Here is a 23,449-nt window from a genome sequence, read left to right as displayed (position 1 = left end):
TGAGCCGGCAGACAAAAGCTTTTCAGTCGGAACACGCTGACCCCAGATCAGGCCTCGACATTTGTAAATGAGCTGTTTGCTGAATTACAAACTGGCGGAGTGCGATTGTTTTGTTCGGATTGAGCCGAATGTGAAACACTCGAGTTTCACATGAACACTGAGTGAGTTCAATTAGTTCTGTCCTGACCACCCCCCCCCTCCCCCCCGCCCCCTCCACCCCCCCTCCCCAGATCAAAAAGACAATAACAATAATAACTTTCTCTGTATTGCACCTTTCAAAAACAGAGGACAAATGTAATAAAGTAAATTTAGATTTAATCAAATCCATATGAAATCCAAACAAAGGTCCTAACGATGATGATCATAATAATAATAATAATGATGATGATGATCCGGTGACGCCCCCTCAGTGAATCCTCAGATATCGCCCATCGACCAGGAGAAGCTCAGAGGATCTGACTCTCTTCATGTTTTCTCTGAGACGTCTCTCAGCCCCACGTCCCATCGATCCGTCTCAAGATGGATATTCACCGTCTGACCTTTTAAAATGTGTGTTTGATTTTCTTCCTCCTCTTTTGTGGCTGAGATAAATCAGTGTGTGGCGGCGGCTGCAGAGGTGTGATTGACATGAGGACGTGGGGGGGGGGAGCGGATGAAACGCTTATTGAAAAGTTTGTCGAGGGGAAATGAAAAGATTCTTCTTTTGCTTTTTTCCACGACGCGTGATAAGTGGCTTTGTTGTTTTGTACGAGACGACAGTGAGTTTGATTCCCGCTCTGTGGGCCCCGAGGCCGGTGGCAGGGTGGGCGGGTCTTATCTGCCCCCCCCCCCCCCCCCCTCCTTGCCGTCCATTTTAAAGACTCCTGGTCTCTTGATTTATGAGTCCTCCTCTCCGACTCTGACGGCTTTGCTCTTTATTCTCTGCAGCTCGTGTTAATTCTCATATGCACATTGAGAGCAGTCGTTTCTCTCTCCTCCCTTCAGACCATCCCTTTCTACAGACTGAGGCTGTGAGAGGAAATCTACAGCTTGTTTGCATTTATTATTATTATTATTATTATTGTTATTATTATTAACTGGGACAGAGGACGAGCGATGGACCTAAAATATGCAGAATGAGAGATTTTCTTTAAGTTGGCGCAAATGTTAACTCAGGTTTGAAGATGAACTGATCCGGTTTCAGGGGTCAAAGGTCGAAGGTCACATTGACCTCGTGTGAGTCTGGAAAAACATTCACTGAGACTGAAAGAGGTGAATCTAGTTGTTTATTAGAGAAAACATAAAATCCATCTATCCACTGATGTGATACGATTTAGATAAGTGAGATAAGATATGATACAAACGATAATCAGTAAAAAAAGGATATAAATAGAATAAATACAGGATAAATACTGAAATATTATTATATTGTTATTGCTTTAATGACTTTTGTTCCAGCTCTGATTCTTTGAGTTTGATGTCAGATTTCTGTGACTTCTCTTCTCGTGAGTCTTGTCATAAATCCTCCTTCACTCTGAAGCAGTTGTGGTTTCTCTCTCTCTCCTTCGAGCTGCAGCTGTAACTCATTCTCCTGAGGCGAGGCCGCGGCGCTGCATTCCACCTTTTAACAGAACGAGTTCTACCTGGAACATAAAAGATGTTCAGGAAGAACGCCCGTGCAAACAGGATCTAAAAAGGTTACCTTAAACCAGAATAAAAGAGGTAAATAAATCAACTTCATTTAAGTGCAGCTCAAGGTTGAAGACAGAAGACGTCAGAGATAAAACTCAAGAATAAACGTGTCACTCAGCAGAAAGCTGCTTCAGCCGAGGTCTGGTTCTCTTATTGAGAAGATGTGACAGAACGTTAATGGTTCATTTAAAAAGAAAAGCTCAAATAAAAACTGTACAGGCTCCGTCTCTCCAACAAGTTTGAAGATGATCGATTCAGTCGTTGTTGTGTAATCCTGCAGAAAAATAAACCAACACTAAACAAACAGTTGAATTACTTAAAAATGATGTTCTTAGACTCAAGAACCCGATTCTGTGTAATGACCAGCAGGGGGCGAGAGAATGACTGTACTTACGACCAGTCAGGCTCCGCCCCCTGCCTCCAAATATGGTTACTTCTGGTTTCTAAGAAGCAAAAACGGGAGAAGCAGGAACTGATGTCTGGATCGCAACTTTCGTGTCGTACTCGACCGAATCAGCTTTCACGTTTTTGTGACCTCTTGTGGCAGCGAGTGTAGTTTCACATCTGTAAAATAACCCAAACTGTTCATATGTCTCGTGTTGTCGTCACTTATACTTTCTTGTTTCGTAGGAACAATTCATTTCATCCTGTATTAACTTCCTGAAAGAAGATTCTGCCCCATCTGTCCACCGCAGCCTTAGAAAGAGTAAAGACTTGAGCCGCTGCACCGAAACATAGTGAATGGGACAGATGACGGGTTGCCGGGTGGGGATTAAACATTTAATCTGTGCGTAGACACCAGCAGGTTACATAAATCCAGTTACAGCCCAGATTACTGTCCGTAGTGTGTGTGTGTGTGTGTGGGGGGGGGGGGGGGAGCCGATCCCAGTGGATCTGGGTCTCAGCCACAGATTCACAGGAAGATGTTTTATGTTGGGTGTAAACCCCTCCGGCTGCAGCAGGAGACCTCGAGTCGAGACTGTGCACGATTCACGAGCGGGTTCCTGTTGCAAAACCAGGGGAGGGGCCAGAGCGGCGGGATGGGGCGGTACCGGCCCTCCTCCCATCTGATTGGCTCCCGTAGGTGGCCGCGCCGCAGGAGGGATAAGGTGAAAGGTGGTTTCTTGAAAAGTTAATATCCATGAAACGACCAGAGGGACATAAATAACAACCACAAAACCACTGCAGAGAGAAACAACAACAACACAAAGAAAGAATATTAGAAGACAAAAAGAGACAAAGAGTAGGGACACAAATTAACACACTAAACAAGGACACAGAACACAGAGACACACAACAACAGTAAAAAGGTCTCAAACAACTACAGAGAGACAACTGCAAAAACATAATAAATGAGACACAGACTATAAAGATGTGACAAATGACCGAGATGCAAAGGTAACAGCTGCATAAGCAAATAAAAACAACCACAAAGACACAGGAAGCGGCAATAAAGGGTCAAAGTACCACAAAGAGGCGAAACATGCAAGAGAGGCTGCAGAGAGAAAACAGAGTCTCACAAACCAGGCAACATGTGCACAGGGACATTAAGCTGCTGCAAAACAAAATCACCAAAAACATGTGAAAAATCAGCTTAAGATGCAAAACAAGGGTCTGAAGAGGAAGTGTCATCGTATCGTTTGAGATTTATTTGATGTTTAGAGTCACAGCAGCTTTTTAATAGAATCCTTATTGTTTTATTTGTCGTTTCTGAAAAATACATTTTAAGATTAAAGAGGATTTTCCTGTGTTTTTCTTCCTCCCTGCAGAAAAAGTCCAAGATGCACTACCAGATCGCGGTGATCATCAACTACCTGGGTCACTTCATCTCCATGGTGGCTCTGCTGGTCGCCTTCTTCCTCTTCTTGTGTCTGAGGTGAGCGTCTCTCCGCCGGCTGATAATCCCGAACACGTCCTGGATGTGACAGACACGTCAGGGTTCTGGAGATCCCTGGTTCAAAGCGCCTCTCGTTCTTTTTCTCAAACCGTTTGGTCATGGGCTGAAACCTTCCCTATCTCCATCCCGCAGATGTAACAGGCTTTAGACGCTCAGAGAAACTAGGGCACGTTTCCCCCACAAATGGGAATAATAGGCCGACCCTCCTCTGGAAGGAAGAAACACAAAACCGTGTCGCGGCGGCCTGCTGGGACCACTGGTGGAGGTGGAATGGGTTTCTGGGACAAACCGCAGCAAACCGTGCGTTAACCAGAGAAAGGTCTTAGCACCCCCGACAGCCGGGGGTGGGGGGGAATCGATCCCTCAAACACCCCCGGGCGGTGAGAAAAGCGTGAAAGGCCACAGAGGCGTCCTGAGCTGAAGCTGTACAGGACGCCGGTTATGCACAATCCGTGTTCCAGGGCCACAGCGGCTCGGACGCGCCGGGGGGGGGGGGGGACAAGTGTCAGCCGGCTAAAAATGGCACAGAGGTGGGGGGGCAGTGGAGTAGTTTGGCATTTATTACTCAGTCACTCACCTTCTCCTCTTTGTAATGAGACCGAACCACTTGAGGGAAGGTTGCCTGACGGAGAGAGAGAGAGAGAGAGGGGCGATCCGGAGAGGAGCCGGAGAGGAGAGAGAAACGAGGGGAAACGACCCCGGTGGAGACGGGAGGAGATAACAGGAGACTCCGACCTCCAGAGACATCCTCTTCATTTGTGATGTGAACTCTGGACATGTCCTGCAGTTAGGGTTCGTCCTGTGAAGCCAAATGCTCTGGAACCTCCTCGTCTTTCCAGGTCGACCTCTTCGTCTTCTACGTGCAGGCTCCTCTTCTTCATCCTGAGATATCTGAGACGCCATCAACACGTCCACTCGCTCACTGGGAAGTTTGAAATCTCTGCCCCAGCTCACCAAGTCCGTTTTCCTGGTTTCAGTCGTGAACATAACAAACCGTGTCTGCAGGTTCGTTACCGGGTTCACATGAAGGAACAGAGTCTGAATGGGATCACACAGGTGATGCATGATGGGAATAAAAGTAATTTTCTGTGTGTAGTCGACCGCTCACCTCCCCCCTGCACCCCCCCCCCCCCCCCAGTTGTTTGATCAGGACGAGACGAAGAGATGAATAAATGAAACGGCTCCCACGTGTTTACCAGAGGAAATCCAAACGCTGACCTCTGACCTCTGCTGTCATCTGCCTCGTCATGATGCGGCGGGGGGGATATATTGATATATGAATATGAATGCGCCGTTGAGATGATGTCAATGAAAGTTCTGCTCAGAAGTGACGAGGAATCAAGAAAACGAGGAGACAAGGAGACAAGGAGACAAGGAAACCAGCTGCTTGTTTGTGGAGGAATGTGATTTTTTTTTGCCCTAAATTTATATTTTTAACCCTGAAGGATTTTCTTTTCTTCACGTCTACGTTATGTTAACATTATTCAGAACAGCTGCCGTATCAATGAGGCCCTTATTTTCTATAAGATGATTAATAAAGAGGTTGAATGATTCAGTGTCACTGGTGCACGTCTGCTCACTCAGCACAGAGCAGGTGACACCTATTAAGAATTGATGCATCCTGAAAAATATATAAGTCATTCATGGTCGACAGAGGAAGAGGAGGAGGAGGAGGAGGAGGAGGAGGAGGAGGAAGAGGAGGAGGAGGAGGAAGAGGAGGAAGAGGAGGAGGAGGAGGCAGATAACACCGTCAGCTGATGACAGCGATGGAGGCCGTCACTATGAGGTCGTGGGTTCCTCGTGTCCGTTGAGTCATGAGCTTCTATTTTAAACCGTTCGCTCGGAGGCAGATTTTAATTTGAGCCTTGAGGTCGATTTATTTACAACATGTAAAAAAGCAGCGAGAGTTTTTTAGGACGTGACACGAACTGTGGGAATCGAACGTTTCCTCATCGGAGGCGACGACGTGGAGTCGTTCTTCTTCTTCTGCTGTTTTCCTGAAGGACGGACGACAGGTCTCCACTTCCTGCCTCCATCCAATCATGAACGTTCATTATATATATAACCACATAAAATGACAGAAACCATCTTTGACAAACAAACAAACATTTATTTGACCTTTTAGTTTGACCCATGTCCCATTCACTAACATGGAGGAGGCTGGGTTCATGACCTATACTGCAGCCAGCCACCAGGGGGCGATCGAGAGGATCTGGCTTCCATCGTGTCTCATGTTTAATTCAGTCGTTTCACATCATCTGCTCTTCTCCTCTCGTAGCAGGAGAGAAACAACCTCTCAGTAATTTCTCCTCCTCTTCCTCTTCCTCTTCCTCTTTCTCCTCCTCTTCCTCTTCCTCTTCCTCTTCCTCTTCCTCTTCCTCCTCCTCTTCCTCCTCCTCTTCCTCTTCTTCTGACAGGAGCATCCGCTGCCTGAGGAACATCATCCACTGGAACCTCATCACCGCCTTCATCCTGAGGAACGCCACCTGGTTCATCGTCCAAATGACCATGAGCCCCGAGGTGCACGAGAGCAACGTGGTGCGTGTCACACACACACACACACACACACACACACACACACACACACACACACACACACACACACACACACACATCATTAGATCAGGCACATTTACAACTTTATTGATCCACTGACAAATCCGGACTCATCTCTTTTTAAATGTGTAATACTTCAATTCTAATTTCTCTGTACATGCAATTTCAATATGCAATAAGAAATCCTGCTCACATTGTATTGATCATTTTATATTGAATTATTTGAATTCAGTTCATTTCCATCAAAATCTCTTTAATTAAACCGACAAGAAAAAACACGACTCTACATCAAAAACTGTGGAATATTTCGTCCTGATTCTCAAACATGAACACAACAAACCGTTTCTGAGCTCAGTTAGAGAAAGTTCTGGTCCTGGTTTCGTAGTGACGTAGATCTGATCTGGTTTCGTAGATCTGGTGTCGCCTCGTCACCGCCTCCTTCAACTATTTCCACTCCACCAACTTCTTCTGGATGTTCGGCGAGGGCTGCTACCTGCACACGGCCATCGTCCTCACCTACTCCACCGACAAGCTGCGCAAGTGGATGTTCATCTGCATCGGCTGGTGTACGTACACAACACCACCACACAACACCACCACTCAACACTGACTGATGGTTCTAGAGCGGCTTCCTCTTCTTCTTCTGTTGTTTAATGCTGGTTCAACTTCCTGTGAATGGTCCAAAAAACAACAGCATGGAAACACAAACTTTTGATGGATCTTTAAAATATTCAATTACCTGGAATTAAGCCACTCATGAGAGTTTGTAATCAGTTTTTTAAATCGTTTCCATAAAGTAGAACCTGAGAAGATCAGGTCAGTTTCTCCGCATCATTTCAAAATAAGCTTTGGTTCCGACTCTGCTCAACAAAGGGAGCTTCAACGTGACGGAGACGCCGGATCTGAGAAACGTCCACGAGCTCCTCACTCTGTCAAACCCAACTACACACTGCTGAGATTAGGTGCATTGTGCCAGCTGGATTATATTCCCCCAGGGCGAGGGTGAAGGCTCCGTGTGAAGAGGAGACGGCAAATCTCCAGGATAATAAATAGGTTTTATTGGCTTCACTCAGCTCAAGCTCTGTGGATCTCTGATGAAGGCAGCGAGGTGCGGACGGGAGCTAAAGACAACAAGGAAATGTAATCTCTCTGCTCATCTGGGCCCAGTGTGCTCACGCTCCGTTCTCCAGTTCAAGAACAGAAACCAGTTCTGAGTCAGGTTAAAGGCTAAAGGTTCAGATTGTATCCTGCAAATCAAACGGAGACTCGTGTCAATTTAATACTTCTCTGAACCTCTGAGGCTGCGTCCACACGACAGCTCTTCAGTTTGGAGATGATCTTTTCAAACTAAATCTCTGAGTGAGATGAACTGAACCGATCACTCGTTCTCTGACAAAGTGAAAGAAGAGGAACTCTTCATCGTCAACTCGTTAGAAAACCTTTTGAAAAAGTGTGTTTAGCATCATAAAGGACGATTAGAGTAAGAAGTAGTTCAAAGTCAAACCTCGTCAGGAAAACTAATATTCAAGTAAGAAACAGAGGTACAGTAACAAAGTACTCTGTGTGTGTGTGTGTCTGTGTGTGTCTGTGTGTGTGTGTGGCAGCTGGCGAGGCCTTGGCGCTCCTCTCAGTGTTGTGTACTTGTGAGTAATGGCGGCTCGTGTTATTATCCTCTTACCAGTCTCTTCCTCAGAAGATCACTTTGCATCATCGCCAGCGAGCGTCCGGCTTCTCTCTGGTTCACACACAGACGCTGAGCCGCTGACAGGTCCTGGATCAGATCAGCCGGTCGCTCCGCCAGCAGCCGTCGCTCCTCACAGAACTTGGCAGGAGCCGTCACAGCACCGGGGGGGGGGACAAAAGAAAGAGGATTGTGTATTGCAGAGAGCTCCCTGAGGAGCGTTGTGAGGTTTGAATAGAAGGACAGTGTGTGATTGTGTGTCTTCTGCCTCACAGGTATCCCGTTCCCCATCATCGTGGCGTGGGCCATCGGGAAGCTCTACTACGACAACGAGAAGTAAGCTCCGCCCCTCAACGCCTCCTCTTAGCGCCGGTGATAAAAAGCAAAGTCAAACTGCTTTGAATCAAAGACACGGGCGTCTATTAATAACTCTCACATCACTTCCCTCCAGAGCGACTCCTCTGAGGGTTTAGTGCTCCATCGACTCATCCACACGTTGAATCGATTGAAATGAATTTTAAATGTGTTTCCTCGTTGTTAAATCATCACCTCCTTCTGGAAATTGGATCTTTTTCAAGGTTTTGGTTGATTTCTCAGAGAATGATTCATGGATCTGGATGAAATGGGGCTGATATTCATAAGTGTGTGTGATTTGGAGCTTGATTGGCTTCAGGGATGTGTGGGTCTTTGTGGAGCTCGAGTGTTTCTGATGCTCTAGGTTTCATCTGTGATTCAAACTCTTTAAGGATCAGGCTGATTTCACTCACATCAAGTTTTTCATCCACAAAAATACAAACAAGTACACACACTCACATGCACAACATACAAAATACACAATTAACAGATGAAGAAAAGGAAACGTGAATGGATGGAGGCCTCCTCACTGAGACACAGCTTATTTAAAAGCCTTTATTTTGAAGGAAGGAGAGTTCCTTTCATCAAGAGCCATGAATTATTCTTTGAGAAAACAATTCAAATGTAATAAATAGACAAATAAATAAAAAAAGCTAATCCCACGATATTGCAGAAAATCCTGGATCTGTTTCCTGATCCGGATCCACACAGAGATTTGATGAATTCTGTCCTTTGTGTTTGCAATAATAATCCTGCTGACAAACAAACAAACAAACAAACAAACAGTAATATTTGTCTAATTAAAGGAACCATGCTGACGAGCTGTTGGTTGTATTATATTAATATTATCTGTGAACTCCACGTTCTGATGACGTCTCACTGTGGGAGCCTCAGATCCTGGAGAGGATGAATCCTCTCTGCTGGAGCTGAACTCTTTGTTGTCTTGTTGTCTCAGGTGCTGGTTCGGGAAGCAAGCCGGTGTTTACAAGGCCCCATGATCCTGGTGCTGGTGGTAAGACTCTGTTTCACATCACCTGCTTTATACTGACGCCTCGTTCCGTCTGTGGTGAAGCAGCTCGCGGGCGCCAGGCGCTGGAAGCATCAACACATTCTTCAAGTGAGCGACGACAATTCAACTTTGACATTTGTGTAACGTTGCAACAAACCAACAACCATCCAGCTCACACCTGCAGCAGCTTCCAGGAGAACCGCACTCTGGGTTCATCAGCTGATGTGTTAATGTGTTGTGTTTATTTATAGTTCACACAAAGTGATCGGAGACAATTGATCAAACGCAGATTTGGCTGTGATCTTCTGCTTTAGTTAAGGGGGCGTGGCCAGACTAGTCGCCACGCGTGCATTATGCAAACATGTGACATCACAACGATGAGGAAGGTTCATCCTCATTAATGAGGAAGACGAGTTTCAGGAGCTTCAGCACTTTGTTCTCTTCACTTTGCAGAACATTAACTTTCACCCAAAAGGAAAGAAGCATTAGGTTCAGATCTGTGTTGTCCTGCTGCCCCCCCCGGCCCGGCAGAATGGGCGGGGCCTCAGCCCGACTCCTCGCCCCAGCCTCAGTCATCTGGACGACAGTGACTCCCTCCTGGCCGCGCTCCCGAAGCTGTCGTCCGTCCTCTTGCACGCCCTCAAACTCCCCCCCTCCCCCCCCCTCCCCTGCTGCGGTGATTTGGGCCATTCCCCCGCTCAGTTTCGACTGTTCCCCCCCCCCGCTGGGTCTCCAGTGGGGGGGTGACCTTCCCGGCGTCGTCGGAAACAGCACATTCGCTTATCTTCCCTCCTTTGTTGAAAAAGTCAACACTCCTGCCGTCCTCCCCCCCCACCGCTCACATCTGCCTCCTTCAATAACTCCCCTCCCGCTCACAACAGCTCTCTTCTCTCAGGCCCTTATCTTTTTGGTTTGGCGCTGGATCCTCCAGGATCATCCCGGGTCAGCGGCGGGTTTCTCTTATCTGCTGGTGAACGCTGGATTTTCAAAACAGCAATTAAGTGATGCTCGGCTCCGGTGGATGAATAAAGGATGTAATTTAGAAATGTTTTCATTAGCATTAATGCTCGTGGCTCGTTAGCGAGCAGCGGCTGAGTGGATGGTTCTGGAAAGAGACTTCAGGTCTTCTTCTGATGTCTTCTCCTCGCGTTCCGGCGCCTCGTTGACAAACCGGTTTGAATCTGTGTTCGTGTCCTCGTCTGATTCCCTGTGATCGTCTCACACCAGTGACCTGCACCAGTTCACCAGTTCACCAGTTCACCGTGTCCCTGGAAACTGGAGCTGTAATGGTCCTGAGCCTCAAATAGTCTAACATCATTATCATCAGCAGTCGTGATAATTGTTGGTTTTACTGGTTGTGTGAAGAGCTGCTTACGTTCACATAACAATGCTTTTTATTTTGTTCCTGCAATATGTTTTTTCTCTGAGTTCTGAAAAATCCATAAGCTGCTGTTGTGATGGATCCCCCCCCCCCCCCCCCCCATGAGAAATCCTTCAGTCGATGGGTTTTATTGATGTGATAAAGAATTGTGGATATTGCACTCAAGGACCAATCCACCTTTTACCGTTTTATCTTCTGTCTTGTTTTTCTCATTATCTTGATTCCCTGATTTTTATTCTGCACATTCACACATTTTTATTTTTAACAATAATATCACATGTTTCCACGTAGATAATGATGTGTGGCTTTGCTCAAAGGTTTCGAGTCAAAACAAGGAAGTCAAACAACGACTCTCTGACGTGTCTGTGTTTGATTTCCCTGCAGATAAATTTCATTTTCCTCTTCAACATCGTGAGGATCCTGATGACCAAGCTGCGAGCGTCCACCACGTCAGAAACCATCCAGTACAGGTGAAACATTTATATTCAACTGTTTTATTCACTTCTACCTGCAGGAGACTAAACTCTGCAGTTAGCTCCTGTGGGCTCACACCCTGAATAATTCAGGCGTTGCACTTGATCGGTGGAGTGAGGGACAACATGGCCGCTCCTCACTCCGAGCCTCAGTCCCTGTGTGACGCCGGTGTGTCTGTCATGTGTGTCTGATCTGCAGGAAGGCTGTGAAGGCCACGCTGGTGCTGCTGCCTCTCCTGGGAATCACCTACATGCTGTTCTTCGTCAACCCCGGGGAGGACGACATCTCTCAGAACGTCTTCATCTACTTCAACTCCTTTCTGGAATCCTTCCAGGTGAGATTCCTCAGCCTGAGGAGACGGAGAGAGAATTTAACGTGGTCAGATGTCTGTGTGTGTGTGTGTGTGTGTGTGTGTGTGTGTGTGTCTGTGTGTGATTAAAGCAGGACGAGGGATCTGATGGTGTCTTCTCCTCTTCCTCACACAGGGCTTCTTCGTGTCCGTGTTCTACTGCTTCCTGAACAGTGAGGTGAGAACCTTCTCGTCCGTTTAGCTCTTCCCTCTGCAGGCGTCCCCACTCTTCCTCCTCCTCTTCCTCCTCCTCTTCCTCCTCCTCTTCCTCCCCCTCTTCCTCCTCCTCTTCCTCGGCTGCTGCAGTGAGCGATGAAGCTCCGAGCGTCGGTTTCCAGGGCTCAATTACGACCTGACATGTCCCGACACGTGTGACATCACGTTCTACGCTTCCTGACAGTGTCAGCCTTCATTGGGCTTCATGGAGGAGTCAGCAGTGAAACCAGCTCGAAATAGAACAGAATGATTTACAGGCGTGTTCCTCCAGGGTTAATGTGTGGCATTATTATTCTTATGCATATTAACATGAGTAGCAGTTGTGTGTATAATAATTATTATACAAGCTTAAGAAAGGGAAGTCAACTGTTTTGCGTATCGTCCCTCGTGTTCGAGCCCGATCGTTAGAGGAAGAGTTTTTAGTTTCTTTCTGTCACCTCGCTGTCGGGGGGGAGGGGGGGGGGGGGGGGGCCCTGGGGTCAGGTTTCATTAGAACTCCTGAGCATCAACCACAGAATCGTTTGACCTGTGAGTGAATGGAGATTGAATCTGTTCAGCTCCAGACAAAAGGCCGATGTTCGAGACCGAGGTGGGTTTGTCACCGGTGGACAAACGGCTTTGGTCGCGTGGACGAGCTGATTGGATTTTAGTGGTGTGAAGGTCAAAGGTCACCGTGACCCCACAAAAAAACCCTTCTTTTATCTCGTGATCCTGATTTCTGGAGATCGACTCCACGGAATCTTTTCAAATCTGATTTCAAACGTTCAAAAGATGAACTGACTCGATGGGAGCGGTGGAAGGTCAAAGGTCACAGTGACCTCACATGAGTGGATGGTGGATCTGTTCATCCCACAGGGAGAATATACTGCTTGACCTTTGAGTGATCAATAATGAGAACAGAAGTGCTGCATTAGGGAATTAGATAGTTCATTGAATTATTATACTTTGAGTACAAACAGCAATACTTACTTTACTCAAGTAGAGATGTTAATGTGGTACTTTAACTTTTACCTGAGTGGATATTTGCGTATTTATTTGTACGTTTACCTCGTCCACCACTGACCCTGTGCATGTTGACCTGAGGATGCTGGTGGAGCCTCATTTACCCAGTCAGTCTCCAGATGCAGCCAGTGACGGATGTGGCCGCTGCACTGGGACACAGATATACTGGGAATCTGAGACAATGGGTTTCCAGGAGCCTCAGAAGGTTTTGAATCTCACAGCTTTCAAAGCGCTGGTGGAATTAGCCGCTCCTTCGTGCTGCCTGAGTTCGGATCGATACCGTTTTGTCTCTAACGAGGACCCGTGAGCTACGTCCCCGTGTCTCTGAGCGGATCCTAATCGTCCACCTGAGCCGGACCCCAGGAAGAATCCTAATGAGGCCATCACGTCTGACTGGTTTGTGTTAATCAGGGCGACCTGCTGGGCTGATGTGTGAGTCGCTGGCGTTCGGCCTCACATCACATCACATGCTGGTCATTACCTCTCCGGTTATTCCTCGAGTGGCATGTGGATGTGATACCAGCTGACTGCTGCCCTTTGCTCAGCGTCCCTCCCTGTGTTCTCCGGCTGGATGATGAATGACCGTCTCCTCCGGAGCCGCGGCGTGGCGTCGACCGGGGGCTCAGCCAGCGAGCGTGGACCCGAGGAGGATATTGATTCAGTGTTTTGTTAGAGAAGCAGAAAAGATGAGCGGAGGGAACCCTCGGTCACATTCAGGAGCAGAGAACAACATTTAGCTGAGGACATGTGTGGAGGATTAGATGATGTCACCGGGCCAGAGGACAGACGTCAGACACCAGGCTGGTCTGTCCGCTGATGAAACGAGCTGTAAAACATCACAGCCTAAAATGAGGTTTGGGGTTTTATGTGGATCAGCGCTGCAGATTAAAGTTCCTCCTTTACATTATCACAGAGGACAGGAAGTGAGGGGGCGGGGGGGAACTGGGACACATTGGAGGATTGATTTTGGGACGGAGGAGAAGAGGAGCCGGTTGTAAAATGATGTACGACTCCGTGTTCCTGTAGATTCTGTTTGCAGAGCACATTAAGGAAATGAAGCGGAGCTGTAATTCACTCTCACTCTGCAGAGACGTCTTTATGCCGACGCTCGTTTCTGCCAGAAGATAAAGATAAAAGCTCATGATTAATAAAAAGTCAAAAGAACGATTAGAAACTAAAATCCTCTCTTTAGTGTTAATAATGAGCCGGTGACAGCTTGAACCATGAAGTCAAAACGTGTGAGAGAAGCAGAAGTTTTTACTTTTAAATTCTCAGTAAGTTATTTAAAAATCTGTGGCAGTAAATCAAAATCTGACTTTGACCTCGTACTTTGGACTTTATATCTTATAATTTACTTTAAAATGTCACAATTCTGTGTTAGTGTCTAATAATTAATCTTATTTTTTCATAATTTGGAATTAGCATTTTGTAATCTACCTTAAAATCTCATATTTCTAACTTTATCTTATCGTATTGTTTGGAAATGCAAAATAAAAAGAATTATTGGCTTTTACAGATTCAAATATAAAATAATAAACGTAACATTATTTGCACATATGCAATATAATTTATTCAGTCTGTTCCGAGAGTGTTGTATAATGAAACGATGTTCTTTTACTTTCTGTCTCTGTATAAAATCTGCCTTCATGCTGATTTATGACTTTTAGTACAAATAAGCAGTTTTTTCTTATGTTGTGTGCATATTTAATATGTTTGCATTTGACTTAAAAATACTTTTATTTGAATGTTGGCTTTTAGCATCCATGCACATTACATGTTGAATAAATAATAATAATTGAGTTGAATAATTGAATAATTCGAGGCGGTTGAACCAGCTTCAGTGGGAATGACTCTAACCTCCCTGTGTCTCCTCTGCTTCCTGTGTCTCCTCTGGTTCCCGTGTCTCCTCTGGTTCCTGTGTCTCCTCTGCTTCCTGTGTCTCCTCTGGTTCCCGTGTCTCCTCTGGTTCCCGTGTCTCCTCTGGTTCCTGTGTCTCCTCTGGTTCCTGTGTCTCCTCTGGTTCCTGTGTCTCCTCTGGTTCCCGTGTCTCCTCTGGTTCCCGTGTCTCCTCTGGTTCCTGTGTCTCCTCTGGTTCCTGTGTCTCCTCTGGTTCCTGTGTCTCCTCTGGTTCCTGTGTCTCTGGTTCCTGTGTCTCCTCTGGTTCCCGTGTCTCCTCTGGTTCCCGTGTCTCCTCTGGTTCCCGTGTCTCCTCTGGTTCCCGTGTCTCCTCTGGTTCCGGTGTCTCCTCTGGTTCCGGTGTCTCCTCTGGTTCCCGTGTCTCCTCTGGTTCCCGTGTCTCCTCTGGTTCCTGTGTCTCCCCTGGTTCCTGTGTCTCCTCTGGTTCGGGGTCTTCAGGTGCGCTCGGCGGCGAGGAAGCGTTTCCACCGGTGGCAGGAGCAGCACTCCATCCGAGTCCGGATGACGCAGGCCATGTCCATCCCCACGTCCCCTTCACGGGTCAGTTTCCACAGCATCAAGCAGTCCACGTCGCTATGAGATGCCTGGTCCTGCCGTGCAAACACACACACACACTCGCACACACACACACACACACACATTGAGGTGTGTTTTCTGCCGCATCACTGGAGTTCACTGAAACACTTAACGAGCTTCGGCTCCACAGCCCGAGAGCGAGAGCAGCGTCCGGCTGCTGAACCTCCGGGGGGACATTAGACTCTGAGGGACGAGGACGCTGAGGACTTTGAGACCGGAGGCTAGTGGGTCACGAGGAGCACGAGACCACGCTGGCTCTGAATGTACAGCACTCCATCTCCTGTCCTGTTCTCTGTTGTATTCCTGATTCTGCTGGAACCACTGGACTGCACTGACCTGGATCCAGCGCTGCAGACACTGGACTCATTGTTACTCTAATCTCATTGTTTAGATTCTATTTTCAGTTTTTTTTTTTGGTTGTATTGCGTTGTCACAGTGATTGTGTGATCACCGTGTTTGTGTTGATTTGGTGTTGTGCGATCCTCCTCAGTTCTCTGTCAGCTCGGTGCAGTCGTGCTACTTTCATCAACTTTCCAGAGCGTTAAACTCATTCCTGACTTTCTACCTGAGGAGACATGGTTCCAGAATAATAATTCCATGTTGGAGAAAACTAAGACTTTCTGGATTTGTTCAGATATGCAGTTCTCTCTCGGCCGGTGTCTCATCCTGCCGAGGGATGAGACACCGGGAAATTGTTCTGGATTCTTTGAGAAATAACAAACAAGTGAAGGAACCAGGGTGAAAACACGAGGTCCCTGGTGGAGGTAATAAAGGTGTTGATGTGAGGAAGCTAACGATGAATTCAAACCTCTATAATATTTACTTTCACATTCATGGTTGAATGTGATGTGGAGCAAACCTCTTCTGCTAAATACAGAGTTACCTCTTGTTGAGTCTCCAGCAGCGAGATCCAGTGGAACCAGTAGAGCAGAAGGATCTGTGTGAAGGCGTTTACTGATTTCTTGTAAATATAAATTATGGCGCGGGGTGTTTAAAACAATCCAGTGAAGTCGTGACAGATATGAACCAAAACAGGAAACACAGACAAACCCCACACACTGTAAACCACACGGGCACCTCCTCCATGTGACCGCTCACAGTCCACATTCCGACCGGTTTGCCTCACGCCTGTGCTTTTCTACCAACTGCTGTTTTTGTCATCTTTCTTTTTGTCATGGTGTTGTTTTTGTTGTCATCATGTCACATGATGTGTGAGTCCTGGTTGTGATAAAGTGACAGATTCATAGACTGTGAATGAAGATGGACGATGGGTCACCACCTCCTCCCGCTGTCTAGAAATGAAGCTCTAGTAAAAACTCTGGTGAACATTTGGCACCAGAGTCAGTGGTGATCAGAGGGTTTCGTGTCCCTTCTGCTAACATGGAGGAGGAGGAGCTTATGACCTATACTGCAGCCAGTCACTAGGGGGCGTCCATGTTTATTTGCAGTCGATGTTCAGATCTGAGAAAAGAGAATTTCCCGTGTTTTATTCTGATGAGTTTTTTTTTACACATGCTCCAATTCAACAAAACTCTTGTGCACTCTTTTTGCAATGTGAAGGAAGTTTCCCCTAATAATAAAAATGAAGATATTTTATTTTTTAAATACAGAAATCGAATATGTTTAGTGAGTCTGTCAGTGACATGTTGTTGTTTCCAGCACAGAAGAAAACACTGACTTCTCCTTTTGTGTGGTGGTCAATCGAAGTCACTATGTTATTCACTTTATCATAATTATTTATTGTTATTTATTTCTATTATATTGTTATTTTCATACTTGGAAAGATGTCAAGAGATAATAATAAACCTGGGTGTTGACTTGGACTGAATGAAAAATTCAATGGATGCGTTGTCAAGTTTATTTATAGAGAACTTTTTACAACACAACACAATTAGCTTTGGGTTAAAATAAGAACATATCCACGTCCACACATGGAGCTGCTGTGATACGAGCTCTAAAGCCTCAGCTCGGGATCATCCAGCCATTTGTCTGCCCCGTCCCCCGACACCAGAGTAAACAAGAAATACACTTTTGAGCATCTTGTGATCCTTTTAAGGTCCATGTGCACGTGTGTGAGTGTGCGTGTTTGTATGTGTGTGTGTGTGTTTGTGTGTGTTTGTGCCTCAAAGGGGGAGCATAGCTTTTAAATAAGATCCTTCTGCCCAAGTGAACATGCTCTGTTTTCTCCCATGGCCTCAAACAGGACAGGAGTATTTCCTGAGTTGACTCTGTGATGTCACGACAGCAGGACTGCTAAGTGGAAGGCGATGTGGGGGGGGAAGGTGGAGGATGGTGGTGGTGGTGGAGTTGCAGAAACCGACTTTGACAGCGTTCATGATGTTTTTTAACGGATCACACTCAGCGTGGTGATCGCGGCCTCTCGGTGTCACCGGGATTCTGCATCGGACGTGAGCAGCTTCCGGGCGAAGATTCATTTTTACAATCAGAGCTTCTCGCTCGTCTTCACAGTCGCTGATGAGACTTGAATCAGGAGGATTTAATTATTCTTCTCATTAGTGATTCGGCTCTGATGATGGCGTGATGACTGTTCCTGCTGTCGGATCCGGCTGCGTCGCCACCGGAGCACAAACCACAGCCCGGCTCCTTCTGCACGATAATGAAATCCTAAATAGGAAAAACAAAAAAGCTGCCTGCTCACCATTTCCCTGATTTAACCCTTTAAAACTGGACTGACCTGATTGCTGGTCGGTCGATACGAACTTGCTCGATGAGAACAAACCTTCCTGAAACATGGACAGTAAATAGCAGATGGCCGACACGTCTCAACTACAATACAAACGCTGCCCTCGTGTGTGTTGGGATCCAGGACTGAAGGTCGTGAGTCAAGGTCTTAGTACTACAAGTCCGTATCTCTCATCAGAAATCGTATTAATTTAAGAAATAATCACAACCCCATGTTGAGTCAATCACGTTTTCTCATCTGTCAAAGACTTTTTTTCAATGTCCAGCCACAAGGGGGCGATCAAGACACTTCGGCTTCACTTTTAGGAGCCGTCAATGTCGTCCATCTTTATTTACCGTCTCTAAAACCCTCCTGACTTTACCTTCGGTTCAACGAGTCTCCAAATGATCCACAGATATTAAACACAAAAGGATGAACTCTGAGCAGATGTAATAAAACGATGCATTAAGGATATTTTCTTTTAATTTAGTGATGCACTCATTAGAAAGATGGATTCCCAGGGTTGAATATTTCCTCCCTGTGCAGCGTCAGTGACGAGCTGGAGGGAGCTGAACATAAATCCCCACAGACAGCGGTGGATACGATGAGTTTAGAAACTGTAAATCCACCGGTCAGAAGGTTTGAAGCCGTGGGCGCTCAGTGGAACATGTGTGTGAGAATCACATCTGGAGGAACTAGGTCTCCTCAGGTTAACGACCTGGGAGCATAACCAGTTAAGACCATATTTCTCCAGCAAATTAATAAGTGTTCAATTACTTTATTAGGCCAGGGTGGAATATTTAATCTCTCAGATGTACAAAGTATATTTACCTGTACTTAAGTACAGTACTTGAGTAAATACTCCTCTTTTCTTTATGGCTAATACAAATTTGAATTGGATGTTAACATGCAAATTATATAACAATAATGAAATATGGATTTCGTGGTTGTACGTCTGCACTTAAGCTTGAATAAAACTTTGAAGGTCTGTTATGTTCGTCTGGGTTCCACAGTCGGACAGGTTCATTATTTATGTGTGTGCGGTGTGGCCTAGGGGGTAAAGTGGTCGTACTCCTAGAAGAAGGTTGCCAGTTCAAACCCCACTCTTCCCCATCTGCATGCCGAAGTGTCCTTGGCAAGATACTGAACCCCTAAATGGCCTCTCATAAATGTTGAGTGTACTAACTGTAATTCGCTTTGAACAAAAGCGTCAGCTAATTGACATGTAACGTAATTTAAACCTGTGCATTAAATCTTCAAGCATTTGACCTTTGACCCTGAAAAGTCTTCACTGGTTCCATCGCTACAAACATAAAAACTGACTTTTAATTTGAAAGCAGTTCATAATGTCTCCACCAACAATCAACATATCTTTCTGAATTACAAGAAAAACCATAAAAATGTGACACATTATATGCGCAGTGTTCATTTTTTATTATTATCATAATTATATATATTATCATAACACTGATGAGAGTGTGTTTCCTGTGGAGGAACGAGAAGTCTTCGCTGGCTGTAAAAGTTATATCAATTAAGTAAATGTGTTTTTAAATATATCATCTTTATTGCTTGTTTTCAGTAACATTGCATTTGAAAATAAAAATCTTTTAAATACGAGATATTGAATAAAGTGGCTTCGGCCGGAAAACATCTGTAAATAAATGTTCTTCTTCAACAGTGTGCCGGGGAAATTATGATGATGAAACAAATGTGAATCTACCGAAAGAGAAGTTTATCACTCAAGCATTTATATCAACATTCACTTGACAGCTTATAATTAAGCAGCTTTAAATAAGATATAAATGTTTGACACGTTTGTCAACACCTCTAACTTCCTCTGTGGACACACATAAAGTGGAGGCGGCTGAACAAACATAATTATACTTAATTGTAATAACCTGACGTGTATCTTCACAGGAGACGTTTTAAGTCTGTACACCTAATAAAAAACTTTCAGATAACATTGTGTCTGTTTACAGTGACACACATATGTGTTATTAACCTTTTAATGTATGATTATAAAAGATGAATAAAGTGTTACAGTAAATAATAGAAATGTTGTTTCCATGTTGATGTAAAGGAGACACTTTGTTATGATGTCTCAGCTCCATCTAGTGTCGTTTTACTGCAACTACATGTAGATGTTTCCTCAGTGTCCTTCAAACTTCAGTCTCTCATTCTGAGGTTACACCAACACAACAGAAGATCTACACACGTCCAGAGGAATGAGAGGAGGTGTCGGAACCAACCTGTGGAGGACTGTTTCATGAAGAAGAGGAAACCAGGAGGAAACAGATCCAGATGTGGTTTAAAGAATCTGAGTTCTGTAAAACTAAACTCGACTTTGTGTCACTGAAGGAGAGAAAGTGTGACACGTCCTAACAACTGCAGACGTCACAGAGAATAACTCAATAAAGTGAACTGCTCATTTCCACTGAGATTCATGATGAAATGAAACGACCCACAGTGACATCAGATCCATGTTAATTCAATCTGAAATCAAATGGAGAATAAAATCAAATCCCATATATACATCTACTGCAGAAGAAGGACTTACTTCTCGTGAGGCACAGGCGATATCGATCCAGATCAACACTTTGTGGAGGAGGATAAAGAAAAGTAGAAATTTCTTCCAGTTTAATTGAAAAAGACTAAACATGTTAAAAGGTGACTGGTCTCTGGGATACTGGGAGACCCTGGTGGTTTCGACCTTTGCCACAGACCCGTGCACATAGAACCTGAACCTGGTCTGTGAAGTTCTCTGGTACTCTGTTGTTATAACTGGACCAGACTGAGGTTATAGTTGTTTGGATCATATTTTTTTTTTTAACATGTCAAGTCAGGTTTATTTATAAAGCTCATTTCACACAAACTATGGATCTAGAAGTTGTACATTCAGATGCATACTGCAAAAATAGTATGTGTAAATTTCTTATTGTATATGAGTAGAACAGTTTGAATTGAATTGAAATATTGCACATGAATATTAACAATCTGAACTTCAATTCCATACTGTGCATGTGTAGAAATAGTCAATATTTTTATTTTACTGATACACACATATAAACAATCTAAACTCCATGAACACATGTACAAAAAAGAACTTTATTTCAGGGACACGTTACACAAGTCTTTATTTCATATTACACATGCATTGAATAACCTGTCTATATTTTATTTCATTGACATATTACACATGAAATACATTTTCTGATATAAACAGTCAGTGACATTTGGTCCATTAGACATGTACATGCACATTTCTAGTAATGCAGATAGAATTTTTTAATATTTATGTTATTCAATATGAATTCTTCCTTCATTTCTCACTTCATTTCCCCCTGTGCTGTTTCCTTATGGTGTCAAATCCAATCCCACGGTCTCATCTGTAAACAGCTTGGTTCTAATCCAGGCCTGTGTTGCTCTGCGCCCTGGACATGAGGTGTGGGTGGAAGTCACTCAGTGTTTAACCGTGGATGTGATTCAGGGAGATCAGACCTTCACTGACACTAAATGGAGAAGTGCAGTGAGTCTCTCTCGGGCCTCTTCAGTGAGAGTCCCTCTGCTCAGCTGAATCCTGGAGATCCACACCGTGCTGCCTTGCTCACTAACACGTCCACCCAGCCCGAGAGAAGAGCCCTCTCTCATCGCCTGCCTCAGTTTGACTCCACTCCTCACTGACATGTTTCCTCTTCACATCCACACTCATCCACCCTCTCCATGCAGATCCCTGTGTTTAGCATGTCCTGCAGAGAATTACATGAGATGAAACATGTTGCTCGAGCTCATTTGCAGCCGTGCGTGTTGGGTGCGTGTGCTTTTTGTTGGTTTCTGCAGATCTGGAGGTGATTTCGAGTGAAGTCCTGCAGACGGAGCATTAAAAACATGATCATATTAAAGTGTGCACACATGAGGCTGGGCTGTGAGCAGCTAGCATGCGAGAGCTGCAAATAACTCAGGTCTAATGGCGCAGTCAAATCAGCTGCTTGTGAACATCGAGGAGAATCTGACACGAACTCAAACGTTTCCTCACGAAAAACAATATTTTCTGAGGATGAAGTTTCGTGCTATGAACTTTCGTCCTTATTTCCGCTGTACGGGCATTTGCGACGGACTGACAGCCGCGCGAGCCAATGGGAGGCCAGGAGGAGACGCGTCGACCAATGGGACGGCGGAGGCGGGTTGTTATCAAGTGGTAAGCGGTGAGTAACAGGACGAGCAGGTAAGAGATTTTTATCTTGTTTTTGTCTTTTAATAACGCGACGCGCCGCTCGCCAGCAGAAACCACGCAGTCACGCAACCCTCCGCACGCGTGGCTCGAGTTGTGCGGTGTTTTCCGCCGCACTTTTGCGCCAAACGTGTAAAAAACGTCAGTGAGAAGTCGCTGCGGGAGCTAAGGAGCTAACCAGCGCTAGCTTAGCCCCGCTAGCGGCGTTCGCCCCGCTAGCATTAGCTCCCGAACTAGCGTCCGGAGAAAGTTCTTGTTTTGATTCTGTCGCTGAAATCCCCGGCAGCACGCCCCCCCCACACACACACCACAACCCGCAGCCGGCCCCGATCGCTCCTCACTCATGAATCTATGAACCCGCTGCGGACGTTGTTCCACATTTAAAACTTTTTCATTATAAACGTTTCAAATGATAGGGAGCGTTAGCATGCTAGCGCTAGCACGCCAGCTGGACGCAGGGACACACACACAAGCGTCTTCACAGAGTCTGAGATGAGTGACCACAATGAAACTAATCTTTCTCTCTCCTGTCTCTGTTTGATTGCAGGTGTCGTGGTATCTCCCACTGGAACTATGGCCCCGTGGATTATTGAATGGACTATTCCCACAATGGAGTTAAAGGTATTTTTAAATAATATATTTTTAGAATTATTTCGTTTTTATTTCCAGGACTTGATGCTCTGAACCTGCCCTCACCTGTGGGTAGTGGGTCTGAACAGAGGAGGATCTGGTGGATGCAAGTGACCCAAACAAGTTGTGTTCAGCCTTAAAGCAACAGCTGCTCTGCTGCCTGGGAATGTGCCCTTCAACCGTGGAGCTAAGATCATCCTTAAACATTAGTGATCACTCTCATTTAGTGGTTTTCAGTGGGTAAGGTCTTCTTCTACAGTCCTCACCTGGGGGCATTGGATGAAATCCCGGATTCTAATGAATAGCGGCTCTGGTCTCGGGATGGAGACGCCTGAGGGCCATGAGGACTGGAAACGTCCCTTTGGAGGTATTTCAAACACCGGGAGTCCCAAATCATACCGGATGGATTACGATATAGTAACCCTCCCCCCCCCCCCACACACCACACCAAGGAGAAACCAGGGGATGTGGCCTGTGAGTTGGAAGTTTCACCTCTTTTCCCCGGAGCTGGATAAGTAAACAGATGGACGGCGTGTGCTCAAAATACAAGTATCATAGACGAGGATGAATGCAGCACATTGGATAACTATCAAAAAGTTAAATCAGCCATTGGATCCATTCATTCATAGTTTGCCTCCCAAGACTTTTATGCAGATATACATTTTTAAATTTTAAGTTCCGGTGGATAGGCAGCATCTCTCTCTCGTCTCTCACATCATGAATAATGACTTATTTATCATGCACCTCCACTCTAGTGGTCTGATAATGTATCAGTGGCTATGCAAAAGCTGCAGGAAATCAGTGATATGCATCAATTTGCATTTA

The 23,449-nt window shown here is 45.5% G+C and overlaps 2 protein-coding genes across 2 annotated transcripts in view; both read left to right on the top strand.

The window, feature by feature from the left end:
• LOC133976157 (corticotropin-releasing factor receptor 1-like) overlaps window positions 1-16,901 on the top strand; it is a 36,772-nt gene extending 19,871 nt beyond the window's left edge. Inside the window, 10 exon segments of the mRNA XM_062414290.1 lie at window positions 3,441-3,547; window positions 5,986-6,106; window positions 6,537-6,690; window positions 8,081-8,141; window positions 9,115-9,143; window positions 9,146-9,171; window positions 10,934-11,019; window positions 11,222-11,357; window positions 11,509-11,550; window positions 14,946-16,901. Coding sequence (XP_062270274.1) covers window positions 3,441-3,547; window positions 5,986-6,106; window positions 6,537-6,690; window positions 8,081-8,141; window positions 9,115-9,143; window positions 9,146-9,171; window positions 10,934-11,019; window positions 11,222-11,357; window positions 11,509-11,550; window positions 14,946-15,086 — 903 coding nt within the window. The 3' untranslated portion in view covers window positions 15,087-16,901.
• A 5,042-nt stretch (window positions 16,902-21,943) lies between these two features.
• Window positions 21,944-23,449, top strand: part of kansl1a (KAT8 regulatory NSL complex subunit 1a) — a 28,602-nt gene continuing 27,096 nt past the window's right edge. Inside the window, exons 1-2 of the mRNA XM_062414254.1 lie at window positions 21,944-21,988; window positions 22,542-22,615. The gene's annotated coding sequence lies outside the window, so the exon portion shown is untranslated. The remainder of the gene's footprint in view (window positions 21,989-22,541; window positions 22,616-23,449) is intronic.

This window comes from Platichthys flesus, chromosome 20 (genome assembly GCF_949316205.1).
Source record: "Platichthys flesus chromosome 20, fPlaFle2.1, whole genome shotgun sequence".
In the NCBI taxonomy this organism is placed as follows: domain Eukaryota; kingdom Metazoa; phylum Chordata; class Actinopteri; order Pleuronectiformes; family Pleuronectidae; genus Platichthys; species Platichthys flesus.
Note: the sequence above shows the minus strand (reverse complement) of the source record. Positions and strands in the feature narration are given on the sequence as shown.